This window comes from Moschus berezovskii, chromosome 9 (assembly GCF_049115385.1).
Source record: "Moschus berezovskii isolate FMDL1 chromosome 9, NW_MosBer_1.0, whole genome shotgun sequence".
Taxonomy (NCBI): Eukaryota; Metazoa; Chordata; class Mammalia; order Artiodactyla; family Moschidae; genus Moschus; species Moschus berezovskii.
Window position 1 is genome coordinate 76116793 of NC_142468.1, and position 22670 is coordinate 76139462.

The 22670-nt window shown below is 42.5% G+C and overlaps 1 protein-coding gene across 3 annotated transcripts in view; it reads left to right on the forward strand.

Annotated features, from left to right (window-relative positions):
• Nucleotides 1–22670, forward strand: part of RYR3 (ryanodine receptor 3) — a 569645-nt gene that overhangs the window by 403390 nt on the left and 143585 nt on the right. For all 3 annotated transcript variants that reach the window (XM_088839832.1, XM_088839833.1, XM_088839834.1), the window contains exons 39-43: nt 10030–10303; nt 12630–12744; nt 14258–14387; nt 15615–15718; nt 17513–17648. In XM_088839832.1, the coding sequence (XP_088695958.1) occupies nt 10030–10303; nt 12630–12744; nt 14258–14387; nt 15615–15718; nt 17513–17648 (759 nt within the window). The remainder of the gene's footprint in view (nt 1–10029; nt 10304–12629; nt 12745–14257; nt 14388–15614; nt 15719–17512; nt 17649–22670) is intronic.

Genomic DNA, 22670 nt, shown 5'->3' on the forward strand with positions numbered 1-22670 from the left:
ACCAATGAGTGTGTCCTAGAAAATACCATGTGCTGGTGACTTAGTCAGCAGAGCCACCTTTGGAGTAGGGTTGGGTTGGGTCCTTTCACAGAGGAACATGGCCATGAGATTGAGAGGCAGATATCTTTACAAAAGCAGGACTGTGTTAAGAAGGATCAAATAGATGCTGACTCAGTGGTCAGGAGTATTCAATATGCCATGATGGTCATCACTTACAGCGTCTTTCATTTATTCAGTGGGTAGTGTTGAGACGTATGCAGTTCTGCGCTTGATGTTCAGAAAGCGAGAAGAGGCCAAAATGCTCTGTTACAGGAACTAGAGAATGTGCTGTCTATAACATGTATATGTTATCTAATGGGCCATAGTGGTTCTGTGGTAAGTACTTTCTGCAGTTAATATCATTCACGTTTGACACAAGTCCTGGCCCAGATCCAGACAGTCTTCACTTGTGTCAGCAACGCTGTCATTTATTTACTCCAGTTGCCTCAGCAAAAACTTCAAAAACTCGCTCACTCTCAGGTCTGAGGTCTGTAGTGCTCGCTCACTGAAATGCTCCTGTCTGATCTGGATCTTCAGAAAAGGAGTCAAATATCCTCAACCCAGGACTTTCTATCCATGAGACTATGTCAGTTTCCTGCACTGCTGTAACAAATTACCACAAATTTGGTGGCTTAAGGACTTTCCTTGTGGCTCAGCTGGTAAAGAATTCGCCTACAATTCAGGAGACCTGGGTTCAATCCCTGGGTTGGGAAGATCCCCTGGAGAAGGGAAAGGCTACCCACTCTAGTATTCTGGCCTGGAGAAGTCTGTGGATTGTATAGTCCATGGGGTTGCAAAGAGTTGGACATGAGCCACTTTTGGTGGCTTCAAACAGCACAAATTCATTACCACCCAGCTCTAGAGGTCATAAGTCTAAAATGAGTTAATATTATTACAGTTCTTCTGTAGAGAATCCATTTCTTGCCTTTCCCAACTTCGAAAGGCTACCTGTATTTTTGACTAGTGGCCCTCCAGCAGAGGTACCAGGCCAACCTCTGCTTCTTTCATCACAGGCCCTTCTCTGACTCTTAACTCTCCTGCCTCCCTCTTATAAGGATCCTTGTGATTACATTGAGCCCACCCAGATAACCTAGGATGATCTTCCCATCTCAAGATCCTTAATGTAATCACATCTACAAAGCATCTTTGACATGTCAGGCAACATAGTCACAGGTTCTGAGAATTCAGAGCTGAACATCTTGGTGGTGGGGTGGAGGGGCCTTATTCAGCCTACCACAGGGAGGAAGAAAGCAGAGGTAGAAGTACATTTATTCTTTCTACTTGAACTTGATCTACCACCTGTTATGCCTCCAGAGCATTTATGGCATACCACAAGCTGACTTTTAATCACCTAGAATTTAAAAATAAGCCTACAAAATTTAGAAGCGCGTAATTATTTTTCTTTTCCCATTGTAAGTGTGAGCATTATAAATTGCTTTCTAAGTTTAAAGTAAGTACAGTGCAGTTGTGTTGGCTCCCTCTCCACAATGTAATCAGAATACTTTTTCTTCCAAACTGACCCAGATTTAGGAGCACACTCAAAGAAATGTCACACAAGCCTAGGCTTGGGAATGTATAAGATGCTGGGATTTGCTTTGCCAGTGGCCAACATCTGCTCTTTGATATTAAGCCTGCACCTCATTGCTTGATGGCCAGCTGGACTGTGGTCTAAATTTAGGGATGTAAAGATTCTTTCCAGACCTCTGAAGCCTAAAAATTTAAACCTGTACCTTGAGAATAAATGACCTTTCTCTTATTACAGTTGTCCCTGCAAAGCTGGTAATTTGACCATTTAGAAAAGAGTTATACCAAGGATGATGGGTGACTCCCTAGAGAATTTTCTTGCAAGTTTCACAGAATAATGGACTTGAGATTCTGAGGTTCAATAGCTAGTTATAAAGTGACAAGTGGAAGGAAATAAGCAACCTACCAATAAATACTGGGCTCCCAAAACTAATATATTAAACCTAGCTCTAATTTGAAGACACTCTAATCCTTTCTTCTTATATGGAGTATCTGACTAGTCGAGAAATCAAGTAGTGAAGTAGCTGTTTTTCTTTTAGAGTATCTTTCAGTCATCAAGTCTCTCTAAACAATACAGTGCCTTAGAAATATTTCCACTCTGAGTTAACCTGAGCAATCATTTAAAATGTGGCTTCTAGATCATATACTTGATATAATTGCCTGAATGTGACTATCCCTAATTAGACTAATTACAACAGTGGAGTGTGAGTCAGAAAGTTAACAATTTCATAAACGAAGCCATTTATAATCATCAAGGAAACCACGCGTATACATCTAGCTTCCCAAAGGCATTCTGTTTCATAGGAGCTGATTTTATTTCTCATCAGAAAAACAAGAGCTTGGTTCCATATCTTTCTCTCTTTTTCCTTTTTGAAAAAAAGCACTAGAGCTTTTTTAAAATCCCATGAGCTGAACCATCCAGTGCACTTGACAAGGCCTTCTCGGAACAGGTAAATCGGTGGATAAAAATCCTACAGTTGCAGCCAAGACTGTGGAAGCAACTTCATCACATGGTGGGGAGGTTCTGAGTGGAGCAGGTGGACGTCTATCACATGTGGGAGACAGTCAGAGGGGGCCAAACATGAAGGCGAATGGCAGATTGACCTCTTCACCTCACTTTTATGTTTTTCCTAGAGTCTCACCCCCTTCAGGAGATGTGTTTCTTTTCTCTCTCTCTCTTTTTTTTTTTTTTTGTAGTTTTAACAATTTTAACTTCAACTGATTAACAGTGTTATGTTAGTTTCAAGTGTACAGAAAAATAATTCAGTCATACATACACAAGTGTCTATTCTTTTCAGACTTTTATCCCATGTAAGTTTTTACAGAATATTGAGCAGAGTTCCCTGAGCTATACAGTAGGTGTTTGTTTATCTATTTTAAGTATAGCAATGTATATCCTTATCAATCCCAAACAGGCTATCCCTTCCCCAACCCTTCCCCTCTGGTAAACCTAAGCTCATTCTCTAAGTACAGAAACAGACTCCCAGACTTAGAGATGTTTTTCTTATGAACACCAAAGCGTTCTCAGTCATGAAAGGGCAGCGTTTCCAAAGATGAACTTAGAAAAACAGCAGAAATGAAATCAGTATTTAGTTGTATCTGTCTCTGCTTAAGAAAGACATTCAGGTATTCTGGAGAATCATCTCCATTTGCTTTTTTGAAAATCCTTCCAAAATTGTCAGCACTCTCCCACTGATACCAGAACAACAACAACAAGAAAATTAAGTATTTACTACATGAACTACTTGTGTAAATTATCTTTTGAAAGGAAATGGCATTGCAACCCATTGGAATGTGTTTTCCCTCAGATCATTTCATATCTTCCTTGGAAGATAAATTCATGATAGAATTTTTTCCTCCTTGCTTCTTTAGTTTCCATGCAACAAGGACCTCCAGCTTCCCCTGTGGCTCAGTGGTAAAGAACCCACCTGCCAAGCTGGAAAGGCAGGTTCAATCCCTGGGTCAGGAAGGTCACCTGGAGAAAGGAATGGCTCCCCATTCCAGTATTCTTGGCTGGGAAATCCCATGGATAGAAGAACCTGGTGGGCTACAGACCCTGGGGTCACAGGAGTCAAGACAGGACTTAGTGACTAAACAGCAGCAGCGATATGGACTTATTCTAGAAATATAAAGAACTTCAGATAAAGGACTCATCATTAAGGGGAAAAGTAAGAGAGGATTTCTTTTGGGCATGTGTATTATAATGGAAGTTGTACCTTCTTATAAATGGTCTCGTTTCTAAATGTCCTGGACAAATCCAGTTTTACCCATTATTTTACGCTTTATTTACATATTTAGTTTTCCCGGCTAGGCTGCTGTGGGTAGTAACTGTGTCTTGAAATAGTTTCCTATACAGTACTTTATTCAGTATTGGACGTGTAATAGAAAATGTCATTCAATTGATAAGCTAACTTAGGAGGGACATAACTGGAGGTAATTCACCTACTAAGATGAGAGCAGGCAGAAATGATGAGTGAGGTGTGTCCTGAGGCATGGATACACATGGCCTCCAGAGCAAAGCCTTCCAGAGCAGACTACCCTGGTTTCAGGTGTTACTGAGAATAAAGTCTTTGCTGAAGGGTCAGCAGATGTCAGGGGCAGAAAATGAGTGCCTGCCTCTGCAGCCTGCAGCCCTCCTTTTCTCTGCGCCTCACTGTGGTGGCTGCAGAAGGCCTGAGAGCTTTGCCTCGGGGTCAAGGATACCTGGCTGCATCCTTGCTCCCAAGGTGACTCATCTTCAACCCAAATGAAAGAGGGAAGCTTAGGGCCCTTCAGGCTGGTGGGGAGCCCTTTGGTAATGAAAGAATAATGGCCAGACCCCTTGCTGACTGCCAGGATTCAATTTTCAAAATAATGATTCTTTAATCTTCACTTTATTTCTCCGTGTGAGCTGTCTTACTCTCTTTATGCTCATTTAATTCAGACACAGAGAAAGTTTCCTAAGGCACAGTTTTCAGGGTTCTGGTCTCAACCACTTGATTAGAATCACAATCTAATGGAACAGGGTTTATCTTAGCCAGAGGGAATGATTTGCCTTCCAGTAACAGCCATCCCTAAGGTAGACCCTTTTATAGCGACAGTGATCCTCTAAATTTCAGCCTTGAGGCCCCTTTATGCTCTTAAAACTTACCAAGGATCCCAATATGCCTTAGTTTATGAGGATTGTATCTATCATATTACACAAGTAAAACTAAAATAGAATTTAAATCTGAGATTTTTAAAATATTTGTTAATTCATTGAAAAGTAAGAAACCCACTTATGCTTAATGAAATAAGTCAGAGAAATACAAGCACAGTGTGTTATCACTTCTGTGTGGAATCTAAAAAATAAACAAATGAATATAGCAAAACCAAACAAACTCACAGATTTAGAGAACAAAGTAGTGATTAGCACTGGGCACAGTGGGGAGAGGAAAGAGGGGAGGGGCAGGATTGGATTGGGGAGGAAGAGATACAAGCTATTATGAATGAAATAAACTGGTACAGCACAGAGAATATAGTCACTGTCTTATAACTTTAAATCAAATATAATCTATAAAAATATCAAATAAGTCTATTGGACACCTGAAACTACTATAACATTATAAATTAACTGTGCTTAAATAAATAAATAATAATATAGTAAACCCATTACATGTTACATAAATAACTTCTATGAAAAACAACTAAATGTTTAATAATTCAAAAAAATGGTTAGTGATATTTTGCATTTTTATAAATCTCTTATGTCTGACTTAGAAGATAGCTGGATTTTTTTTTTTTATTCTTATATCTGGTTAAAGAATTGGCCTCAAACAGATATATAGTTGGAAAGAGAAGGAGTACTATTAGTAGCCTTTTCAGATAATTGGGGATATTCTTATGATACTATGTTAAGACTCAGCAAGTAATAGTTCCTCAAAAGTTATTTGCTATGTGGAATTTGAAATAATAGTAAAGACTTTTTTTTTATTTGGTTATATAACAGTCCATTGGTCTATCTTGCTTGTTAAATGGATTCTTTTATCCATGATGTTTTTGTAACATCACACATTGATCATTGGGAAATGACTGGTTTACTGAGTTATACAGAGCTTTCAAATATTGACACAGTTTATTATAAACTATTTCTTAAATTACATTCATTAATATCAACAACTTAATCAAAATGTCTTTAAATGTTGGGAAACTGTCAAATTCACAGTGGCAGATAAACATTTTCCAAAATTCTAGTTTTCTCTTGAAAGCTTGAATTTTAAACTTGGCAACAAGTCCTAAGAGTTGTTTTCCTTGAGGTGACTGGCTTGTTTCATTTTTTAAGAAAATATCTGTCAATTACTCAAGTGTGATTAACTATAGTTTGTCTGTTGTTCTCTTAATGAAGATGGCATTCCAAGAAAGAAGCAGCTAGTTTAGCTAGCAACAATCATAACAATCACACAGGTGTTTTTCCTCAGGAAAATCACATGGCCTTTGTACAACAGAAGTGCTTTAGAAATATGTATACTCGGGAATTTGTTCTTCAGTTCAGTCACTCAGTCATGTCCAACTCTTTGCCACCCCATGGACTGCAGCACGCCAGGCCTCCCTGTCCATCACCAACTCCTGGAGTTTACTCAAAATCATGTCCATTGAGTCGGTGATGCCATCCAACCATCTCATCCTCTGTCGTCCCCTTCTCCTCCTGCCTTCAATCTTTCCCAGCATCAGGGTCTTTTCCAATGATCCAGTTCTTCACGTCAGGTGGCCAAAGTATTAGAGTTTCAGCTTCAGCATCAGTCGTTTGTTGTTAATAAAATTAATCATCTTTCTATGCCGCTCAGAGCGTTCTTATGCAAGCAGTACTGGTTGTTGTTCTGGTAATGCAGCAGGAAAGCATAGAGTTTGGTGCTGCTGTCTTGATTTGTGCTGAGGACCCAGCTGTTCTTTTGTTTGTTGGTTTTTGCCCCAGTAGTTTACCCGCTATTGCTTTTGCACCATTAGTGCAGCTAATCACACAATGAAAAAGGCAATGTGTATCTTAGAATTATTATGAAACTACAACAGGCCTTGCAAACTGCCTGAAGGGTCTTGGAGACCCCAGGGGTCTGTGAGCCAAACCTTTCAGTTACTGGCACAGTTAGCATAAGAGTTACCTTTTATTAAGCCCATGGTTTGTGCCAGAAATGGTTATGTGCATTAATTGTTTTTAATCCCCAGATATTCAGTTACATGAAGAATCTATCACATTCCAGAAAATGTATTCTTTTTAACATCTCTACCCTTCATTTATGCTGCTCTGTTGCTGGTTCGTAGGAGCTAATTAAAGTCTGAGCAGTTTTCAACAGCATTGCTGCCAGGGGTATAAAGCTCCATTTCCTCAGTCCCAGAGGTGTTTAGACCTTTAAAAATTCATGGTTCAGCCTAGGTTTGCTTGGTGGGTGCTAGGTCTCCAGCATATGTCAGGCCACAAAATACGCCGTGCTTCTCAGGGCTCTTAAGAATGTTTCTCCCCCTGTCCCCAGTTTGTTTTCTTCTCATAATTATACTTTCTCTCACTTTCTGAACCTTGGTCTCACAGTCTGAAACCTTGTCCAACAAGAATGGTCTTACATGTTGTGCCTTCTACTGAATTACATCTGCCTGTCAATATACAATGATGAGGTGCTTTTTCTGTCAGGAGCGTGGGGGGTCACAATTTTTTAACTGAGCATTAGCTTGGTCACACATAGATAATTGTTTATCCCATTGCCTCACATATACATTAAAGGCTGACCTGGACAAAGAACCCATGGGGCATTTCCTGTTCTGCCCTTTCAGGCTAAAGAGCTGTTTCCCAGAAATGGACTCACAGATATAGGGAACAGACTTGTGGTTGTCAAGGGGGAAGGGTTGGGGAAGAAGGATTGGGAGTTTGGGATTAGCAGATCCAAACCTATTACATACATACTGGATAACAAGGTCCCCTGTATAGCACAGGAAACTGTATTCAATATTCTGTGATAAACTACAATGGAAATGAAAAAATTTTTAAAGACTGTGTGTATAATATATATATATATACACACACATATACATAACTGAATCACTTTGCTACACAACAGACATTAACACAATATTGTAAATCAACTATACAAAAATAAAAGCTTGCCCTTTCCAAAAAAAAAAAAAGAAGCTATTTCCTTTCCCATTTGCCCTTTCATGAGGTGTTGTGCTGAAATGAACCATTCTCTAGGCTATAAATGTTGATTTGGATTGATAGTCCGTGTGTGGCTAAGAGCTCACCCAAATCATGAATTAATCTGAAAGACAGGTTAAGGGAATATTTACATGATTTCATTGTGACTCTGTATAATTCCCTGTTGAAAAGAGGATGGTCCTTGAGCTGATTAATACTTCTGGTTGCTTTTCGTGTGTGGCAGGGACTGTGGTCATGTGTATTATCTCTGCAAAGAATTTGGTTGTAAGTATTGAAAACTGCAATTCTTTCAGTCCAAAGTCAGGCTTAAGAGGAAACTGTACATATAGGACTGGGACGAGTTGACTCACTGGAAAAGACTCTGATGCTGGGAAGGATTGGGGGCGGGAGGAGAAGGGGACGACAGAGAATGAGATGGCTGGATGGCATCACCGACTCGATGGACATGAGTTTGAGTGAACTCCGGGAATTGGTGATGGACAGGGAGGCCTGGCGTGCTGTGATTCATGGGGTCGCAAAGAGTCAGACACGACTGAGCGACTGAACTGAAGCTTATGTTGCATACAAGAACATCTATGGTTTTGTCCTGCTTTTATTCATTAGTGTGACTGTTAAGTAGGAGAAACAGAAACTTTTACATTTGACTGCTGAGGAAACAAGTTCCTGAGAGGAGACCAGGCTTAGACGGTAAAGAACTTCTCCCCCAGAAAGTTCAGATATTATCTAACCTAACAAATGTTAGTCAGCAATCCCTGCCTAGTGAGATCTCTTAGGAACATCTTTTAACTGTGCTTCTCTCTGCCTTGGGTATCTTTTTTTTTTTTTTTTAAGGTTTTTAGCTTATGTCTCCTGTCTAAACCTAAAACACCCCTAGGGTTGATAGACACAGAAGTAAGTTGAATTAATCCTTTACATCTAGATCTCTTCTGGAGCGTTGGTAACAAAGTTCAATTTTCATATCCTTATGATGAGCCATTATCATATGTAGACATCTGCCGTATTTAGTGTCACAGAGGTAGAAAACTATTTAAGACAGGGCACAGGCTACTGAAAGCACCTATCTGAGTTTATTCCCAGTCCTTTCACTGAAGGACTGCGTAACCCTCATCATCGCCTGAGCTCTGCCTTTATCACCGGTCTGAATTAAGGGTCTTGGTGCCATCCATACCTTGCAGGAATGTGCCAGGCAGAGCTGGACTTGGATGCAATTATACGAGCAGTGTTTCTCACCTGTGTTATAGCATCTTCTGGAAATGTGTATGACATGGGGGAGGGTGAGCAGAGCCTCCCAGACATTCTGGCAGGATCCCCTAATGCACTGTCCTCCTGCTCAGATCTGCCTCACCCTTTTGGTCATCTTCCCACACCAATGCCCATCAGCACTTCTCAGGGGCCATTCAGTTCAACCTGTGAAGGTCCCAGTGCTGGTTTGGTTCCCACTTGAGCCATCTTTCCTTTACTTGTGCAGCCAGTGGTGTTTCTGTGCAACCAGCATGAGCCCAGACAAGTTCTGAATTCACTCATCCTGGTTTCTCCCTTGATGCTTGTGAAGCGTCTGACAGTGTCAGCTGACTCCTGCCAAAGATCCAGGACAACACAATCAGTTCAGCGGGTGATGGTCAGATGTCTGGTTGCAAAGTCTTTGGATCTAATAGAACGTTCTCAGTCTACTTCTCTCCATCCCCTAATGTATTTTTATGTTTGTGTCATCTCAATTATATTTTAGAGTTCTTGAATCGGTGGTATGGCTTACTCAGTTCCTGGTAGATAGTATCTTTAGAATACTTGGAGGATAGTATTTATGGTAGAGAAATCCTAGCACTTAACAGTGCTTTACTCCTAAGAGGCAGTGCCCAGTGTCATGTTTTCATCCAGAATCACTCCCCCCTCTATCCTGTGGAACTTATACACAACCACATCTTAGTGTGTATTGCATTGTATTACAAAATAAGGATAAAATGTAGCTTTTAAGTCAAAATGAAAATGTGAACCAAGTTGTGAGCACCCTGATGGCAAGAAGGCATCTTATTTTGTCTTCTATGTCCAGCATCATTCAAGCATCACTGAATGCCATTTAATCCAAATAGAACGTTTAGCCTTCTCAGTTCAGATTGAAGATACCCTTTAATTATAGTATGGCTCACGCACCTGCCTTTGGGTATGCGTTCTACTTCTCTGTGTGCCATAATCCGCCTTTGAGAATTTTTTAACCCTACGCAGCTGATGGATGTTATCACTGAGCAAAGTGACAGGGTGTGCAGTGCTCCTGAGCCGCAGCCAAGTACTGGTGCTTCCCCTTGTCCTTGCAGCAACCCTGAAGGAGCTCATCTCACAGACCATGATCCGCTGGGCCCAGGAGGACCAGATCCAGGACGCAGAGCTGGTCCGGATGATGTTCAACCTCCTGCGGCGGCAATACGACAGCATCGGGGAGCTGCTGCAGGCGCTGCGCAAGACCTACACCATCAGCCAGGCCTCCGTGAGCGACACCATCAGCCTGCTGGCCGCCCTGGGCCAAATTCGCTGCCTGCTCAGCGTCAGGATGGGCAAGGAGGAGGAGCTACTCATGATCAACGGGCTGGGGTGGGTCATTCCCATCAAGGGCAAGCTTGCAGAGGGGGCAGTTCTGAAATCAAGTCACATAAAAACCTCTGGGTTCCCCATCCTGATTTCACTCCTTTTGGGAGTATATGCTCATTAAATCAGTCCCCTTCAATAACCTCAGAGACCAGACAGTGGGCTACTTGGGGTGAAGGACCATGGCCAGAAGAAGTAGGAAGGAATCTTGGAAAAAAGCAGATATTTAGTTTGAATCTGATAAAAATAGTCCCAGGGAAGCAATGAAAAAATTCAAAGGAAGGGACAATGTGTTCAACCCAACAAGAGAGAAACTTTTTGAGCAACTAAGGTTTTGACTGGAAATCTGAGACTTCCCTTTGAATAATTATAGCCCTTTCCCTCCCTTTTCTTGGGAGTAGAGTCATTGTCATCAGTTCTTCAAAATGTGTTTCCTCATGACAATAGCTTATCGATCTTTCTTAGACGCCACATCACTAGAAAGATTGAATTGTATTTATTTGCTTTTGTTTTCATAATTTAATTTTTTTATTTTTCAACAATGTTAAAGGTTACTTTCCTTTTACAGTTATTACAGAATATTGGTTATATTCCCTGTGTTATACAAGATATGCTTGAACCTATTTACACCCAACAGTTTGTACCTCCCATTCCCCTAACCCTGTATTGCCCCATGCTCTCCTCCCCACTGGTAACCACTAGTCTGCTGTCTATATCTGTGAGTCTGCTTCTGTTTTGTTATATTCACTAGTTTCTTGTATTTTTTAGATTTCACTTATAAGTGATATCGTACAGTATTTGTCTTTATCTGTCTTATCTCACTTAGCAAAATGCCCTCCAAGTCCATTCATGTTGCTGCAAGTGGCAAGATTTCATTCTTTTTTATGGCTGGGTAGTATTCCATTGTATATGTATACCACAAGAAAGATCGCATTTTAGATATCAAAACAAACGTGTGTGGTCAGTTAGTCGTGTCCAACTCTTTGTGACCCCATGGAATGTAGCCTACCAGGCTTCTCCGTCTGTGGGATTTTCCAGGCAAGAGTACTGGAGTGGGTTGCTATTTCCTTCTCCAGTGGACCTTCCCAACCCATGGATCAAACCCTGCGTTGCAGGCAGACACTTTACCCTCTAAGCCACCACGGAAGATATCAAAAAGATTTCCTTTAATTAGGTAACATATTGCAGATGAGAAACCTAAAGCCCCCCAAAATTCACTGACTAACCCACAGTTTTACCAGAATGAATCAAGCACTAGAACCATAGTCTTCCTGCTGCTGGAATCATCATCCTACCCTCAAACCAGCAAAGTAAAGGAGCATCACTGAGACCCAGAACAGGGATGCTGGCAGTGAGGCAGGACGAGGGGATACATGCATTCCCTAAATTCATTTCCAAACAGGAATCTTACAATGGAGGTGAAGAGACTTTTATGGAAAGAGGAAACAGCTGCAGAATTAGCCTTTCTCCCAGCCCTGGCGGTAGACATAGCTCCGCTGAAACCTAGTGGTGTCTCCTTTCAGCTGCAGCCCTCTGGAGAAAGGCATATGGACTGAGAGTAACCACTGCAAGGAATCACACAGCCAGGTCACAGGCTGCCTCTGTACTTTGATTTGCCTGCAGCTTTATTATGTGAATTTATGTTGAATGACTTAAAAACAGACTTCTTTTTATGTTTCATTTTGATCATTTTATTGAGCGCTACTGTCCAAAAATATCATTGGTACCTAATACACAAGTGCCTTAAGAAAAGGATACAACCCTGCCTACCATTTGGATAGAGACATAGATATAAGGACAAGAGAACAAAAAATAGAAGACCCTTAATACACAGAGGAAGAGAAATTCAGAGGTTTGGGCTGTCTTAAAACTATCACAAGCAAAACAAACCGAGGGGCAGCTACTTGACGTCATTAGAAGGAAATATTCAAAAGAAAAAAAAGTAGAAATGAATGAGCGTAAGATATTCCTATCAGCTAAAAACGGCCCTCCACATATATTCCACCAACCTAGTACCTTCTGACCGTCTTTCCAGCAGATGGCATGTACATGAGAAGTGAAAATTTTAGTCCCTCAATCGTGTCCGACTCTTTGTGACCCTATGGATTGTAGCCTGCCAGACTCCTCGACTCCTCTCTCTATGGAATTTTCCAGCCAAAAATACTGGAGGGGGTAGCCATTCCCTTCTCTAGAGGATCTTCCCAACTCAGGGATCAAACTCATACGTTAGTTCACCCCGAATGTGTATGCATGTGCATTTGTGTATTCTCAAACCTGAGTTCTTGTAGCATTGAAATAAGCAAGTGCTGACTTCTCTCTCCAATTACCCTAGAGACATAATGAACAACAAGGTGTTTTACCAGCACCCCAACCTCATGAGAGTCCTCGGCATGCATGAGACGGTCATGGAGGTGATGGTGAACGTGCTGGGTGCAGAAAAGTCTCAGGTAATGCTCCAAGGAGAATTTAACTTGAACTTGACCCCTGGACAGGGTCATATGAAGTGACCTCTTCACAGGCATGTGGTTGGTGCCCACTGCCTAGTGATTCTTCCCAGGGAGGGCACAGGGATAAGCACAAAGCCGAGAAGGAGAAAGGAGATGGGACCCAGTCAGAGTAAGAGTTCTTCTCACTCTTTCCACTGGGCTGCTCAGTCTCCTTCCCATCCTCTTCTGCAGTCCTGCTCCTCCCAAGATGGAATTCCTCCAGGTTGCAGTTAGGAGCCTGGTGTGTTTGGTGCTGTGTCAGAAGGCAGTTCTAAAGGAGAACAGGATTTTAGTAACGATCCTGGCACTGTTCTCACCGGAGTGTATGTGTTTCCTGTCCGAGCCAAGCTCCTGACGATGTCGATTTCCTAGCCAGCCCTGCCATAAGGGGCCCGGGAGCTCCTGCTGCCAAGGGACAGGGAGTGCCAGTAGGGCCCACCTGGGCAGGTATTGCACCTTGTCCAGGTCCTCCTCAGAGTCAGAGAGGTTCTAAGGCAACAGATAGGGTATGTTTTTAAATATTGGAAATTCTGGAGCACCTGGTCCTAGGAAAGCAGTGCTACGAATATTGACAGGAGAGGGTTGTGAAGGAAGAACACGGGAGCCCCATTCACCTGGCTCCTCATTGCTTCCTTCTGATGTCAGGAAAGTAGACTCTTCCCAGAAGGCCTCTGAACAAGCATCTGTGTGCCTCAGCAAACACACAGACTAACTTTTAGAATCTTGCTTCCTAGAGCACGTTCCATGATTCTAGAAGTGGAAATCAAGAGCTTTCTTGGATCCCGAGTCAAGGTTAACACTGACACCATTTATTGAGCATGATTGATCAAACAGAGGATGCGGCCAGACCCTGGAGATGCTAATTACTTTGTTAAGCAGAGAAGCCAACCACTTTTGATGGTAATAGAAGTTGGCACTTTGGTGCTAAACTGTAAGAATCATGTTATGAATGCTCTAGCAGCACATAGGAGATCAGTGATCAGGGACAGAGGTAACTGGGGAAGGCTCACAGCCTGAGAGGGTAGTGCTGTTGAGGCTTCTACAGCAGTAGAGGCCGATCTTTCCCCAGAAGACTCAGGTTTGATACAGCGCTACGTCTTATTTTCTGTGATCACCCATCTCCCTTTCTGTCCCCTCCCTTCCTACTCAGAAACAGTGGTCTGATGTAGGGTTGAACGGTTTCACATGACATCTGAGGAGGACTAGAATTCTGGCTTGACATCTATTTTTTTTGAAAGAAAGTTACTTCAGGAGCTATAATTAGCTCTCGATATTTTTAGAAGCCTCCTCTTAGGTGTCTATTCTGTGTCGTTTCTATGAAAAAGTCTTGGAAACAACTGGAAGCAAGGAAAAATTATTTTTCCCAACTGTTCACAGCTTGCAAGTCTCCAACCTAAGACTCTTTGAAGTCAGCCTTTTCAGAAAGGCTTCGTGATAGATTCTTCCCCGTGACACTTTCTACTTCTCCCTACAGATTGCCTTTCCAAAGATGGTTGCTAGCTGTTGTCGCTTCCTGTGCTATTTCTGTCGAATCAGCCGACAAAATCAGAAGGCCATGTTTGAGCATCTAAGTTACCTGTTGGAGAACAGCAGTGTTGGCCTAGGTAGGTCATGTTACAACTTCTGCAGTTGGCTCAGGGGTTACCCTTCCCCTGCTGGTCACTTAGGCAGTAAAAGGAAAGAAGTCACATGTGTGCTATGGTATTTTTAAATAGAAGAAGGAATCCTGCCTGATCTCAAAACATGTGAGATAATAATAATACCATGTCTCTGCTCTCCAACCTAAGGAGAGAAGTCACTGCCAACCAGCTGTGGTGACAGTAATGATGACGGATTTGTTTTGGCTTAGGCACACAGTTTATAGTTACACAGCTTTGCCTCCTCTCTCTGGGAACCCAGGGTTCATGAAATGCTACCTGAGATTATGGATGTAGTCTGGAGATCCAGCACCTCCCAGCCCATTCAGCTGACCAGGGAGCACTGCTAATAAGACCAAGGTCACGGATCCAATCCCTTCTTGGCACGCTGGCTGTAGGCTACATGCCTGTCCCATCAGCTAACCAGCCAGTGCTTTCATAGCTGCAAGGCAGACAGGCCAGGAGCAACTATGGACAAACAGTGTAAATCCAACACCACCGCTAGAAAACCAATGCGTGCACTTGCCTTACTGACTGTTTTGTATGTAAACTAAATGAATTTGTGGATGACACGAATACATTATGTGCATGTGATATCTGAAATCTCAGGTTTCCTGTTTATCAAATGCAACCTCATGGGATTGCATAAAGAGTTGGACACGACTTAGGGATTAAGCAACAACAAGCTTAGACCTTTTTATAAAATGCCACCTAAAGTTTTTCTTAATTTTAGCCTAAGAACCAAACAAAGGGAAATGAAAGACAATGTTGGTGACCTGATATAATTCTAAGAGTTAATCTGGTTGAGGTTATTTTTAAATTCTAGGTGGTGACCCCAGAAATGACAAGTTATGTGAGCTTGGTTATCAAGTGACATCTGAGACTTGAATGATCACCAAACGAGGGCCCAAGAACTTCTATGTTAGAAAAGCACTTGAAAATATGTGATCCAAGTTGCTCCTATGAACTGATTTTCTAACTTAAGCTATAGTCACGGTCAGTAATGAGTGTGGGGAGAAAGGATAGAAAACAAAGCTGCTCTTGAGTTGGGCGGGCAGCCCCCCTTTGAGGACAGCGATGTGTCCAGGTCTTGTGTTTGCTGACCTCTCCTGGCCATTACTGTGCACTGCAACCTCAGCTCAGCATCAGGTGGCCTGTTTCTCCTTTCTCTCCCCGTCTCTCCTTCTTCTTCAGCTTCCCCCTCGATGAGAGGATCCACCCCGCTGGATGTGGCTGCTTCCTCCGTGATGGACAACAATGAGTTGGCGCTGGGCTTAGAGGAGCCAGACCTCGAGAAGGTAACTGGCCTTGGGGAGGCGCTATGCTTGCTCTCCCCTGCCTATAGCACAGCCAAGCCAAGGAAAAGCAGACCAAAGGCTGAGCCTCCATCATAACCTCTTTAGCGTGTGAGGATCGTGTGGTGGGATGTGAGTCCTGGGAGCCGTGTGATAGTTAGGACCATACCGTCTCCTGTGGACGGGACTTGCCAGCTCCAGAGACACCTTCACCTTCTTCCTATCCTGTCTTCAGACTGTTTCCTTGACTGCACAGCTGATGAGACTGACAATGCACTTTCTCAGTTTGGAAAGGAGTCGTCTAGTCAGAAGGAGGGGGACAAGGAAAGGGCTGTCCACTGTGTGGTGGGTTTGGGAGCAGCTAGGAGCGGGCATCTGACCCCAATAAGGGGATCAGGAAGGGCCCTCAGCAAAGAGGTGACCCCAAGGGTGGGCAGAAGCTGCTCAGCCACATTCAAGACAAGCATGTGCCAGGAATGTTTGAATTTCAGAGAAGAGAGCGTGGTGCACTTGGACTTCAGAAAGCTGGCTGTGACCAGAGCACTGAAGCTTGCAGGGAGTGCTGAGAAGGGAGGAGAAAGAGAAATGAGTGGGCCCTATGCTCCCTTCACTGCTAATAGCAGAGCTCCATACACCTGCGGAATCACTGTGTGCCAGGCCCCACTCAGAGTTAAGTCATGTGATCCTCAGGACAAGCCTCTTTATCATTGCCCCAGTTATAGGAGAGGAAACTGAGGCATAGAGAGATTAGGTAACATCCTCAGAGTCATTGGGTTTGAGTGTCAGAGCCAAGGTCAAAAGCACTGGGCTGTAGAGGCCGTGCTGTTACCTGTGATGTTATGGGACCTCACTATAGAGCCTCGAGCTACAGAAACCACTCGAGGGCTGCAAGCAGCGGAGAAACATGACAGTTTTTTATGTTCTGGAACATGTCCTGGTTTTAGTAAGAAGAAGTGATTGGAACAGAAACAAGACAAACCCCACCCCACCCCATACACACACGAACTCAGGAGCTGTGCACCCAGCAGCGAGTTATGTGATTGCTGTTCTGTGAATGCCCTGGGCATTCCTGGCCTCTGCCTCTGAGGGGACAGAGTTTAGTCAGGCTTGGCTATTCATCCATTTAAATGGCAATAAATATCTCAGTTTTCATTTAGGTGATATGATGACTGACACCTATATTTAAAATTAGGTAATGATTCTCTCACGATAAGACAGTGCCCCAGGATGCTGTGCTCAGCAGCCACCCTCAGCCACCTGTTCACATGATAAGTGCTCATTAGGGACCCTGAGTCTCGCTTGGAAGGTGGACCAGGAGGCAGGGAGAGGGGAGAGAGGGAACCCAGGGAAGTCTGTAGAGGAGAAGGAGGGCCCACCCAGTCAACCAATGACTGAACATTTTGGCTTTGAAATTCCATGGTCAAATGAACAGGGCCAGCCTGCATCCACCATTGTCTCCCCCGTGGCACCTTAGTTAGGCCTCTATTTAAATGCCATGTCCCTCTTGCCAGAACTTTTAAATGGCGTGTCCCTCTTGCCAGAACTGGGAAATCATAGCATATGGCTTATATCTACATAGCAGTGATCATCAGTCTTGGCAATTGCTTGGAAACAAAAATGAGTAAAAGTTTCCAATTTCAAATCTGCTAAATTATTTACTTGGAAAGTAGTGTGCTGTCTCCAGCTTCTAGAGAAATGAAAGCCCTTCATTTCCCAGAATTGTGCATGCCTTACCAGCTATATAAAAAACTTACATTAACAAAAAAAAACTGGGCACTTAACTTTTGTTCTTGGCAGGTGGTGACCTACTTGGCAGGCTGTGGCCTACAGAGCTGCCCCATGCTTCTAGCCAAAGGATACCCTGATGTCGGCTGGAACCCCATTGAAGGGGAGCGCTACTTGTCCTTCCTGAGGTTTGCCGTCTTCGTGAACAGTGAGTCTCAGTTTTCCAAGCCTTTCAGACCTAGGATGGCACAATCGCAGTGCGTACTAAGGAAAGGAAATTCTTTGCACTGCTTCCTATCCATAAACACGATAGATTGTGTAGTAGGTGGCAGCTGATAGAAAAACCTCTGGGACAATCAGGCTAGACAAGGATCAAGAGTGGAATCCAGTGGAGAGAGTCCTGGACGCTAGGACCAGAGCCTACAAGGAGCTCACTACATCGGCCTGGGCTTGTCACCTCTTCATACGTCTTCATCTAAAAGAGGGTGCTTGTTAATATCTTAATCTCATTTGTTTCCCAGAATTAAATGCAAGTGTGTCTCTAGAGTCTTAGAGGTTTGGATGTATGGATGAATGGTTGGATGGATGGGTGGATGAATGAATAAAAACATGGAAGAGCTGATAACTGTTAAAGGTAACTAAACTCCCAGTAGGGAAAAAAAAAAAAAAAGAATTGCTATAGAAACCCTAAATATTCTTCTTCTTAATACAAACCAACTCTCATTTATAGTGAATTCCAAGTTGACACAAATTCTGCATTTCCACTAGTTTAATATGCTGAATATTGCATAAAATGAGTAGTTTCTAAAAACGGTACCTTGTCTCCAAAATTTTGTTATGATATTAATACTAGCTTACTTGTATTTACATTATAGTTACAATCTTTCTCCCTTTTCCCATTTTGGCGTTTCTGGCTAACAAACCTAGCTGGGCTAGTTAAGTGATTGCAGAGAGGGATTTCAGCTAATGAGTAGTCATGTCGATTGTTCTGAGAATTCACCTGAAAAATGTGTTGGTGTCACGTGATCATTATCTTGCCGTCTGCTCTTCTTGTCTCCTCCCCAACCCCCTGCTTATTCTCCTACATCATGATGCACTCTGTTCTTAATATTTGAATGGTTTCCAGTGTCCTGGTTTTTTCCCTTTCTTGACTTGGTCACAGACCTTGAGATGTTTGTCTTTTGTCCCCCTAGGACTCGTCCAGCCAAGTTTTCAGGGATTTGGGTTTTCTGCTTCCCTCTGCATGTTCCATACCTACTATCTGTTCACCATCAGCATTGCTAAAATCCCATTTTCTTCCTCTGAGGCCAGTTTCAGAGTATCCTCTGATAGCCTGTCTTACTTGTAGTCCAGATGATTGCATATCCTGAATTAATGCAGAGTTATTGTGGTAATAAAGGGGATTTTGTGTAGATTTTAAAGATTCATAAAGGCCATCAAATTCTATAAACAGACTGTATGACACATACCAGATCCAGGAAAGACCCATTTATTCATCTTGGCCAACTTCACAGGAAGATCAAGGGTTTTATGAGTCAGTTAGTGGGGCTGTCTACTTGGGTTATGAAGGTTGAGGAATCCACTGGCTGTTTTCTTACCTGGATGGCCGAATTCCAACACTTGCTTTTGCTTATGTGGTACAACCATATTCAACTAAACTCTGAATCAATGTGTTCGGTCCACCCTCTTTGCTTTCAGATTATATTATGCCTTTTTAATATACTCTGCAGTACAATTTCATAATGCAATAAACTCCTGCAAATCTATCAGACCATCAGTAGGAAGATATCTGCACTTTAACCTTTATGGTGTCTCTTATCATGTGAAGGTCACATTTGGTTTTAGCAAAGATTATTGACTTCTACTTTGAAAGAATTGACAGTCTAGTAAGGGGAACAGATGGACAGAGGTCACTATAATAAGGATTGGAGTAAGGTGGGGACAGAGTGCTAGCGGGTTTCAGGAGGGGACACTCACATCCTGTTGAGATCAGAAAAGGCCTCTTGGGGAGGTAATATTAGAGATGAGCTTTGAAGGGTCGGATTTCCAGATGCTGAGATGCAGGAGAGGAGCCAGTTGAGCAGTAGCCTGAGGGTTAAAGCACATGTGCTCAGGAAATTGATCAGCTGGTCTTGGAGGATAGATGCACGGATGACAGTGCTAAGAGACAAGGTGTACAAGGTAGGTAGGCAGCTCTGATGGGGAGAATTTCAATGCCAAGCTGAAGAGTTTAGTCTTGATTCAGTGTGCAGAGAACTGGGAAACCTTTTCACCAGAAGAAAGACTGCCAACCACTGGGAACTTCTGTGCCCAGGTTAGGATAATGAGTTTCTGAATTGTAATGGCGGTGATGGGAATGGGATAGAGCAGATCCATTTGAAATAAATAATAGAGACAGAATTTATAGGACTCACTGGTGGTGAGGATTATAATGGCTGGGTCCTGGGTATGTTGACATAAGGGAAAAAAACAGGTCACTTTAGAGCTTAGAGATTTAAGGGTAGGGAGAAAAGAAATAAGGATGATCAGCAGGACAAAGTGGTTTGAGATGAAAAGTCATGATTGTGTAGTTTGGGGAATGGTTTTGCAGTGTGTGACCCCCACCCCAAATTGAGGCTATAGAATAGAGATCAATCAAGCAACAGATTGGGACCAAGTGGACTTGCTGGTCACCCGCAGTTGAAATGGTAAGAACAGACTGTCCAGTGGAGAACGTAGAAGAGAGAGGGATTCATATGTACAAACTTATTCATTTTATAGAACAATCCAGTGAGTTAGATATACTTATCACCATCATTTTATGGATAAACACCTTGATGCTTAGAGCCATTAATAAGTACCTTTGCCAGAATCGCACAGCAGTAGACTTTTGTGAGGATTTGAACCAGAACAGTTTGGCTCCAGAGGCCAAACTTTACTCAAACCATTATATAGCATTGCCTTGAAAACACTGTCTCCCTAGTGAACAAGGAGAAACAGCATTTTCTCCTTTGAGTTGATCAAAAATTTTGGAATTGTTTAATTTCTCTTTGGTGCTAGTGTTTGTTTTTAAAAAAAAAATTTTTTTAAGCCAAATCAAAAGCTCTTGCTATATCAAAATAATAGAATTAGAAAATTCTTTTCTAACATTATTTTACTAGTTTCTCTTAATGTTGGTGTTAAATCTTCTTAAACAAGATTTGTCTTTAAGAGAACTTCTTAAAGCATATAATTTTCTCCACTTTATTTTTATTAGCTTGCTGGGAAACCTTGGGTTGTGTTTAATTCTAGGAGGACTAAAGTTGAGAAGTTCCTACTAGCCCAGCAGTTGCAGACTTTATAGCCTGTCTAGACACAGATGTGTCTGGGTGTGTGATTAATCCCTTCCTAAGGTAGATACCAGAGAAGGCAATGGCACCCCACTCCAGTACTCTTGCCTAGAAAAACCCATGGATGGAGGAGCCTGGTGGGCTGCAGGCAACAGGGTTGCTAAGAGTCGGGACACCACTGAGCGACTTCACTTTCACTTTTCACTTTCATGCATTGGAGAAGGAAATGGCAACCCACTCCAGTGTTCTTGCCTGGCGAATCCCAGGGACGGGGGAGCCTGGTGGGCTGCTGTCTATGGGGTCTCACAGAGTCAGACATGACCGAAGCGACTTAGCAGCAGCAGCAGCAGCAAGGTAAATACCAAGTAGAAAAAGATTCCTTACAGATCCACAAGAGGAAGGGAAAAGTTAGGAATTCCCTGGCAGCCCAGGTTGGGACTCGGTGCCTTCATTGTTGAGGGTCCAGGTGCAGTCCTTGGTCAGGAAACTAAGATCCCACAGACCGTGTGGCACAGTCCAAAAAAAAGAAGAAAAAGAAGGGGGAAAGTAAATCTGTGCTTCCTTAGAGTCCTTGGAGTGCTTAGTGTATTTTCCTCAGGCTGCAAACTTATCTGAAGAGCACAGTGTGCACAGCTTGACTGAACCTGTTTCTAGGCAGCTTGATCATAACTCGGGCATCCATCACGTGACATGTGAAGAGTACACGAGGGGCTGTGAGAGGTGACAGGAGACAAGCACTGGAAGTTCCACCCTGAAGTCATTCAGAGTCAAAGCAGCGAACAGAGCAAACCGAAGTAAATGATCAAAACCATTATACACATACTAAAAAACTCAGCCTCACCCACCTACATAGTGACACATGTGGCTGTTGACAGACCAAAAATGATGGTGCTTATTGGAATCTCGGAATATAGGAATGCCTGGGGAAGAAAGCAGATGTTGAACAACATCCTGAAGAATGAAATGGACTTAGTTTAACAGAGTAGTCAGGGGAGAGCATACTGAAAGCCATTGAGCTGGGAGCCAGAAACCTTTTAGGGTATGATATTTATATCTCAATAATGGTGAAAAAAAAGGTCTTTTAGGATCCAGAATACAAATTTAGCATGTTAGCTTTGAAGGGCATGGGTACAGATGCTTAAAAGAATCAACTGGTTCTGTATTCATGTTTTTAGAGTCAGAAAAAATGTAATAACCATTCTTCATTGTGATTGGTATTGATGACTGGGGATGGTTAAGATTAAAATGTCTAAGATTTTGTTCTTGTTGTCAAATTTATAATCCTGGGAAATGGACAGCCTCAGTTCTTCCAAACAACGGCTGAAAATTGCTTTGGTAATGCAGTGATGGATAATCACCCTCAGCATTCCATTTGATCCTTTCAAGCCTCTAAGTGATATTAACAAGAGGCTTGAGCATACAGGGTTAGATAATTCAAACATGGACCGTGTTCTCATTAAATACACAGTCCAGTATGAAAAATACAGATACCAAAACATTCATTAATTACACATGTGTACAATGCTTTAAGAAAGAAGATGGGGTGTTTGAGAGGATTAGACCCTCTGGAACTTTCAAGTTTAAGCTGGTCGTCAAGGGCAAAATGGAGTTGCATAGGTCAAGGTTTTATGTCAAAGGAATGGGAGGGAAGAGAGCATTCCAAGCAAAAGAACTTAAAATAGGGATTGTGGTTAGAATACAAACAGTAAGAAAAGCACTGGGCAGTCATTACATTCTTATTCATCATTCCTGTGATGAAAATGACTGCTTAGGATTAAAGTGGGGAGAATCATTCCATTTCCATCTAACTTCTAAAGAACATTGAAAACAAGGTAGTAATATGAAGGCAGTGTTGAGACTTTGAAGAGAAGCTCTGTGAACATGCACAGTTATTAAGCTCATTATTCATTTGGAACTCCAGC